Genomic DNA, 8,853 nt, shown 5'->3' with positions numbered 1-8,853 from the left:
TATATATATTCAAATTATTTTATCAAATTAATTATGTTCATATTTTGTTATGAATATTTTTATAAAGTTTCGATGTGTTATTTTTCACTCATATCCAATAATATTTACATCTATATTTCTTAGGTAATTTATTTATTTATTTTTTAAATATCTCTTTCATTTTAATTATGTTCATATTTTGTTATGAATATTTTTATAAAGTTTCGATGTGTTATTTTTCACTCATATCCAATAATATTTACATCTATATTTCTTAGGTAATTTATTTATTTATTCTTTAAATATCTCTTTCATTTTTAATGTTTCGCCTTTACTAAAAAAAATTCTGAATCCGTCTTTATTTCACCCTCCCCCCCCCCCCCCCCCCCCCGCGCCCCTCAACAAAATTCTTGGCTTTATATATATATATATATATATATATATATATATCCTGTAATAACACTTCATATGAGATAAATAAGAACCAATCTTAACTTTATATTTGTAAAATTCGACTGATCAGATTTAAAATATATATATATATATATATATATATATATATATATATATATATATATATATATATATATATATATATATATATATATATATGATGGTAATTTCATAATTATCATCAACTCCACTGTGCAAACTTTAAGACTTAAATATGTAATTTTTAACACCTAAATATGCAAACCTGGTAAATTCTATAAAATTAACGAAAATGCTAAATTTTAAATCTAAACTATAAATGTAAGACCTTAAATAGTAAAAAGTAAACCATTAGACCAAATAAAATAAAAAATATCCAACTATAAAATTTTAAAATCAAAACTCTAATTGCAATGTACTTTCACATTTTTGCAAGTGCAAATTTTTAACATTAAATATATAAAATGTTAATACTAAATGTGCAAAACATTAATACTAAATTTTTACATTTTAGTGTCAACGTTTGCATAGTAAAAGTAGTAATAATTACGAAACTACCACCGTGTTTTCGTTTTAAATCTGATATATATATATATATATATATATATATATATATATATATATATATATATATATATATATATATATATATATATATATATATATATACTAGTTTTTTACGCACATTGCGCGATTGGGATAATGCCCAATATTTTTATTTTAATAAGTACTTTAAAGTATATCAAGGCGGGATTATATTATAATTGTTCATGCATAAATAATTGAATGTTGAATTTGTGTATTTAAATAGGTAATTCTAAGTTTACAAATACAAGATAATATAGTCAAGATTGATTATAATTGTCAATAAATTAATTGTATAGGTATGGTTGAAACCAAATACGGGACATAAGGGAGAGCAAATAAAAATTAGGGCATAAAATTTTAAATATATACTAATATTGAAGAGCTAATTGTTGATTGTCAAACAAGGACACTGCGAGGTAGTTTTCCACTTCAATTTGTTGTGTAATTTGAATACTCTTTTTGTAAATAAATCCCCCAAGTAGTTAATATGATTGACTTAATTATATTTTTTTATTATTTTTATTTTTTAAAACTATTATTATTATTATTATTATTATTATTATTATTATTATTATTATTATTATTATTATTATTATTATTATTAAATATATGTATACTCTTAGGTCATTTTACATGTTAATCTAAAAAATTAATTTTTTCGAATATCTTTTTATCAACCGTTGATATAATTCGCTGGTCAAATCAGCTAATATAATCCAATAACGTTAACCGCTAACTACTGATTGTCAAACAAGGACATTACGAGGTAGTTCTCACTTCAATTTGTTGTGTGATTTGAATACTCTCTTTGTCAACAAATTCCTCAAGTTGTTAATATGATTGGCTTTATTAATTATATTTTTCTTAATTTTTTCATGGTATTAATAAAATACTTGATAAATAAATATATAACATTATTTTGTATTATAACTTTGATATTTAATTAAAAAAAAATAGTGCACAAAAAAGATAATAGACAATGTAGTGAATATAATCAATTGATGAATTTGAATGTAAAGAATTTTTACATTGTAGAAAAATAAAGACAATATAATATAATAAAATTATTTTTCTTAATTAATTTATTGATAATGAATAATTTTTTTTTTAATAAAGACATTGTAGCGACAATGTAACAAATATAATCAATTGATGAATTTGAATGTAAAGAATTTTTATATTGGAGAAAAATAAATACAATATAACTAATGAAATTATTTCTCTTATTTAATTTATTGATAATGAATAATTTTTTGAATAAAAACATTGTAGATAAATAATTCTAAATTAAAGATCGAAATGCATATGTATTATTTTTTGTTGTAACTACTAAATTATTATTTTTAATTTAATAAAAGTAAAATGGAGTACTAAATATGCCAACTTTGATTGGGATGGGGTTCGAGCTTCGAACTTAAGACCCTTCTTATTGAAATCAATGAATAAGTTAACGGTGAACTAACAGAAATTAACGGAAAAAATAATATTTAACGGAAAAATTAACGGATAATCATATTCATTAAGGATAAATTAGTAAATCTTTTGAAAAAATTAAAATCTGATCAATCTGAGCCATTCATTTGATTAAAAAACTTGACCGCCATTTTTTCTACCCATTATAGGCCTAACTCTCTTGGGCTCTTATTAGTATATATATATATAATCGCACTCAGGTGCGAATGCTTCGCCCAGACGCGAAATTGGAAAGAATTCTGTTCGTCCACGTGTCCTTATCTAATGGATGAGAAACACTGATTTTTTAAAAAAATGCGGTGGTATTTTCGTAAATAATTGAACATCGAAGTGCAAGTAAAATGTATTACAACTGCATGTAAAATGTATTATAGGTGCAAGTAAAAATTTACACTGAGCATCAATACTTAGTTGCACCGATAGTTCTAAGTAGTTGCACCTATATTTCTAAGTAGTTGCACCTATATTTCTAAGTAGTTGCACACATAGTTATAAGTAGTTGCACCTAGGTGTATGAATGTTTGCGAGTGGTTTTTAGGGGTATTACTACCCGCTGAACTCAGATCAATGAATGTTAACAAGGCAAAATTACATGCACTTATAGGTGAAAGTAGGTGCGCTTGTAAGTGATTTTATTTGCACTTCGATGTTTAATTATTTACGAAAATGCCACCTCATTTTTTTTTTTAAGTTATTAAATCTGATCACGTGTCGCGCGCTGATTCGTTCGCATTTTCCTCCTGAGCACTATAGGTGCAACTACTTATAACTATATGTGCAACTACTTATAACTATAGGTGCAACTAAGTATTGATGCTCAGTGTAAATTTTTACTTGCACCGATAATACATTTTACATGCACTTGTAATACATTTTACTTGCACTTCGATGTTCAATTATTTACGAAAATGCCACCGCGTTTTTTTAAAAAATCAGTGTTTCTCATCCATTAGATCTGGACACGTGGACGGACAAAATTCATTCCTATTTCGCGCCTGGGCGAAGCATTCGCACCTGAGTGCAATTCTATATATATATATATATATATATATATATATATATATATATATATATATATATATATATATATATATATATATATATATATATATATATATATATATATATATATATATATATATATTTATATATATATAGGGACGCACTCAGGTGCGAATAAGTGCCCAGGAAGGAAATACGAACGAATCAGCGCGCGACACGTGTCCAGATCTAATAACTTAAAAAAAAAACGCAGTGGCATTTTCGTAAATAATTGAACATCGAAGTGCAAGTAAAATCTCTTATAAGTGCACCTATTTTCACCTATAAGTGCATGTAATTTTGCCTTGTTAGCATTCACTTTCCGCAACCATTCATGCACCTGCGTGTGCTTATAACTATATGTGCAACTATTTATAATTATATGTGCAACTACTTATAACTATAAGTGCAACTACTTTCACCTATGAGTGCATGTAATTTTGCCTTGTTAACATTCATTGATCTGAGTTCAGCGGGTAGTAATATTCCTAAAAACCACTCGCAAACATTCATACACCTAGATGCAACTACTTATACCTATGTGTGCAACTACTTAGAACTATAGGTGCAACTACTTAGAACTATAAGTGCAACTAAGTATTGATGCTCAGTGTAAATTTTTACTTGCACCTATAATACATTTTACATGCACTTGTAATACATTTTACTTGCACTTCGATGTTCAATTATTTACGAAAATACCACCGCATTTTTTAAAAAAATCAGTGTTTTTCATCCATTAGATCTGGACACGTGGACGAACAGAATCCATTTCTATTTCGCGCCTGGGCGAGCCGTTCGCACCCGAGTGCAAGTCTATATATATATATATATATATATATATATATATATATATATATATATATATATATATATATATATATATATATATATATATATATATATAAAATACTAATGCATATTAGCTCTCATTGTAAAGAGATCAAAACTCGTTGACGATTATTATTCCTTGTCGATGTATCACATCACTAAACAGAAAGGCATAACATCAAAGCATTATATGACAGGTGGACGAAAACGTTCTTTCAAGTAACGACTTCTTCGACTTACATTGTGATGACAGCAAATATTCTATCAAAAATTTCACCCACCACATCAACATATATAGCACGATGCATATGCTACAGGAATTTCTCCCACTCATTTATTTAGCATGCATGGTATGACCATCAAACGGAGGGACTAAACTATAATCAGGCAGTAACCTTTTTGGAAGTGACAGAGTTAACAATGGAGGCAAATTCAGGACCCTGTGAAAATGCAGAAACAGAAAGTCAAGTTAGTTATGATCTGTCCGGTCCAGCAGCACGATGTTTGAACCAAGAAACACTTTTCCGCTCTGCACTGCTCTCATTTTAGGAGATCGGGGTTGGTTAAGAAAATACCTTTAGGGAAGCACCTCCCACTAGAAATCCATCAATGTCTTCTTTCTTTGCAAGTTCGGCGCAGTTGCTTCCATTCACAGAACCTGTCAAATAATTTCAACTTCTGTAAAACACCATCAACTTCATAAAATTCTTGAACAATTTTGAGAAAGCCAAGATGGTGCACCAAATTGTTGATATTGCAGCATATTCTCCTAATAAGCACGTAACCCCCGTAGTAAATTCAAGGACAGACATTAGCAGTTTGTGAGCTTCAGACTTTTATATGAGCAGTACTTTACCCTCAACTTTTGGAACTTGGAACTTAAATTATCTTTATGTTTAAATAATTTATGAAAATGTTTCCCAGCAATAGAGTAAAATATCAGAGATAGTCGCCGCATATTCTAAACCAACCCAGACACGCACCTAAACAGAGATTTTGCTTTGCATATATAATGTAAGTTGAAAACAGTACCTCCATAGATAATACGTGTTTTTGAAGCAACATCTGATGAGACATTCTTACTAAGCCAATCACGAATAGCTGCATGCACTTCTTGAGCCTGCTCAGGTGTGGCCACTTTGCCAGTTCCGATAGCCCATACAGGCTCATATGCAATGACAACATTATCCCAACTTGGTAAAGCATCTGCACATTGTTATAGTCTACTGTCATTAAACTAAAAGATGTGCAACAGAACTGTGAACAAGAAAAACCTGTCTCCAACAAACTCCCCCCCTCCCCACACACAAGATCGTAAAAAGCACACGTCTTTTTATATAAACAACAAAATCTTGCCTGCAAAAGCCTTTAATTGTTGGAAACAGACATCGAAAGTTTTTCCTGCCTCTCTTTCTTGTAAAAGTTCCCCGATGCAGGCTATAACTCCAACACCTTGGCTCAAGGCATAAGCAGCCTTCTTTCCTATAAACTGCAGAGCAATTCAAAATGAAGTATCATGAGGAAATTTCTAAGGTATAGCAAACATTTAATTTTTCCTCTCTTATTATGTGTTTAAAATTCTTACTTCATCATTTTCTCCAATTATATGTCTCCTCTCAGAATGACCAAGAATGACCCACTTGCATCCAATATCATTTAACTGCTCCACACTGTAAATGGAAATGAAGAGGACTATTTAAGAAATCAATCCTGACCACAAGTAAACTCCTTCAACTCATTTGTATTAGGTGAAGTAAAATAGCTTTCTAGTCAGAATTCTGTGAATACTGAGTAGACAAAGGTCCCAGTGATCCATCAATCAAGTCCACACACATTGCTCTGATGAAAAGGAATGCCATATGAGAAGTAAAAAATACGAACAGCACTCATCCAATAAATTAGACCTCACCAGACACACTGAACTTATATTGTTATTTTTTTCATGACAGGTTTTACAGAAGAAGGCAATGATGATATTTTGACATCCAACTTGTAACATATTTGCTTCACCTGATTTCTCCAGTAAAAGCTCCACCCTTTCCAATCCAACAATTCTGAGCAGAAATCTCAACCCGATTAGTTAAATTGTTCTTTACTTGATCAATATACAGAAAAGGAGGTGCCACCACCACATCTGTAAAATTTGAAGGATAGAAATAATGATATATTCGGGGAAAAATTAAATTTAATGGATAAAGGTAACTTTGATTCTTCAAAAATTTGATTTAGATTTCATTAATTGAGGATAGACTTAGATACAATACCATCAACTACAGATATATATTTTAAGTTACATCTAAGGGGGCGTTTGGTTCAGGTTATATTACATAACCATGGGAATATGACATTCCTGAGCTTAGATTCCTATGTTTGGTTCATACTATCTGAGGGAATATAACATTCCCAGGGAATGGAACATTCCCTCCACATAGGATTTTGAAGGGAATGTGATTCCCTTCCTTTTCTTAGGTAATGTGAGATAACCTTGGATATTTATAAATTTTGCTATTTTCATTCTAATTATTTAAAAATATATATTTTATGTTAGCTTATATATATATATATATATATATATATATATATATATATATAAAGATAAAGATAACCCTAAACCAAACATAATTATATTATATACCTCAGTCTTAACCAAACACAGGAATTTAACATTCCCAGTAATCTAACATTCCCAGCAATCTAACATTCCCTAAGGTAATCTAACATTCCCTAAGGTAATCTAACATTCCGTGAACCAAATGGCCCCTAAGTGGCAAATAAAGAGAAATGATGAACTAACCAACATCAGGCTCCAGCTTTGAACTGTTCAATTCAGAGACTAGCTTGGCTATAGACTCTTTTGTTCCATTCTGTAAGAAATGTCCAAGAAAAAGAAACTAAGAACATCAAGAATCAAGTGCACTAAGCATGTGTCAAGTGGAGAAAATGCAAAAAGCTTTGACAGAAAACACACAGGGCTATGAATACAACATGAGGATATGACGGATTTCTGTAAGTGAATTAAGAGATAATACTTACACATTTCCAGTTTCCACCAACAAAAAACTGCAAGCAAACAATGTAGACAAAAATCAATATTCAGTGTTAAATTGTAACAAGTCAAACGACAATTAATGAGAACAAATATAGGAACAAGAATGCCATTGAGTGTAATGCTATTACATGATAATTTACTTAAACTGCCCTCAGCTACTGAATGATAGTTTAACTAAAGACAGTATAGAGCATGTTATTGAAGCAAAAAACTATAAAGAACAATGTCTTCCCTTCTGGGTTTCCCTCTTCTTTTCTCATGATAATCTGCAAGGTAACTTGATAATTAATACACCTAATGATATCATACTTTTGAATCTAATCCTTTGAACTTATAGTAAAGAAACAACATTTTACTATCTAGTTCAATAACTTAAAATTGCTAGTACTCTTTTCTTCAAAATTATTCCATCAAAACTGGAAGTAATTTGAAACAGTTGTTCATTTCGCATCACACCATCATAATCATCGAAACATATAACATTTCCCCAGTTTCAACTAATACTGTAGAAAATACATACATAACAAAAATCAGCCATGATTACAATGAATATCAGATCTGTATATACACTCCACTGTCGAGTCCAGATGCCAAAATACTAATTAAAAAAATAACGGAAAATAAAAGGAAAAAAAAAAAAAAAAAAAACCTACCTTTCCGGAGCCGGCCATGGCGACGACGGCTCGGCAGCCTTTGCCAGAAGAGGATACGCGGAGGCGAGAGTCGACGGTTTGGAAGAAGGATTGAGTGGTAGAGAGAGTGAGGGAGGTGGGGATAGATCGACGGAGGGCGGAGAAGTTAGGAGTGGAGGCGGGACCGGAGAGTTGAGAAGCCAGAGATGCTGACGACACCGCCATTGCCGCAAAGCGTTTGAACTCTGAAAATTGAAATGGAGAAGACTGATGAAGACGCTACTACTCAGTGGGTGGGCGACACCTTTTTCTATCCGCTTCAACTACAACAACCAAATGCCAATAGGCAATAGCTTACCTACCACTGATTACGAATACGGAATACGCATCGTCATCTGTGTAAACACTATTCCAGAACGGAACTTTTGCACGGCGTTTGGTTGGGAAAAGGTTAGAATTAGAAAGGGTAGTAATTGTAGTTCCGTAAAAAAAAAAAATTGTGGATAAAGTATGAATTTAAATTAATTATTTCGTAAAGAAAAATATAATTATGAATGATATAAAGACTAAAATATAGGGTCGTTTTAATAAAATTAGGGTTCTGTTTGATATATTAATTTGTACCATTTCCAAGTATTTAGTATATATTTTCAAGTATTTAGTATACATAAATAATAATTGTTTAAAAAGTTGTGACAAAATTGAAAAATAGAAATATTGTATATAAAAATATTTAAATTTCACTTAAACAGTGACATGCGCACATTTAGATGTAAAATCTTTCACAAAATTTTTAATATCAACTTCTTTCAAAATCTCGTTTTCATT

The 8,853-nt window shown here is 30.3% G+C and overlaps 1 protein-coding gene across 1 annotated transcript; it reads right to left on the bottom strand.

The window, feature by feature from the left end:
- Positions 1-4,448: 4,448 nt before the first annotated feature.
- Positions 4,449-8,433, bottom strand: LOC109154101 (triosephosphate isomerase, chloroplastic-like). Its single transcript, XM_019301975.1, has 9 exons — positions 8,047-8,433; positions 7,378-7,404; positions 7,139-7,208; positions 6,355-6,478; positions 5,930-6,014; positions 5,701-5,833; positions 5,377-5,550; positions 4,920-5,002; positions 4,449-4,784 (listed from the first exon to the last, which is right to left on the bottom strand). The coding sequence occupies exons 1-9, from the start codon at positions 8,248-8,250 to the stop codon at positions 4,728-4,730; spliced, it is 957 nt and encodes a 318-aa protein (XP_019157520.1). The 5' UTR covers positions 8,251-8,433; the 3' UTR covers positions 4,449-4,727.
- Between the last annotated feature and the right edge of the window lie 420 nt (positions 8,434-8,853).

The sequence above is a fragment of the Ipomoea nil genome, unplaced genomic scaffold (genome assembly GCF_001879475.1).
Source record: "Ipomoea nil cultivar Tokyo-kokei standard unplaced genomic scaffold, Asagao_1.1 scaffold2580, whole genome shotgun sequence".
NCBI lineage: Eukaryota > Viridiplantae > Streptophyta > Magnoliopsida > Solanales > Convolvulaceae > Ipomoea > Ipomoea nil.
The sequence above is the reverse complement of the archived record's forward strand: the minus strand, read 5'-3'. Positions and strand labels throughout refer to the sequence as shown.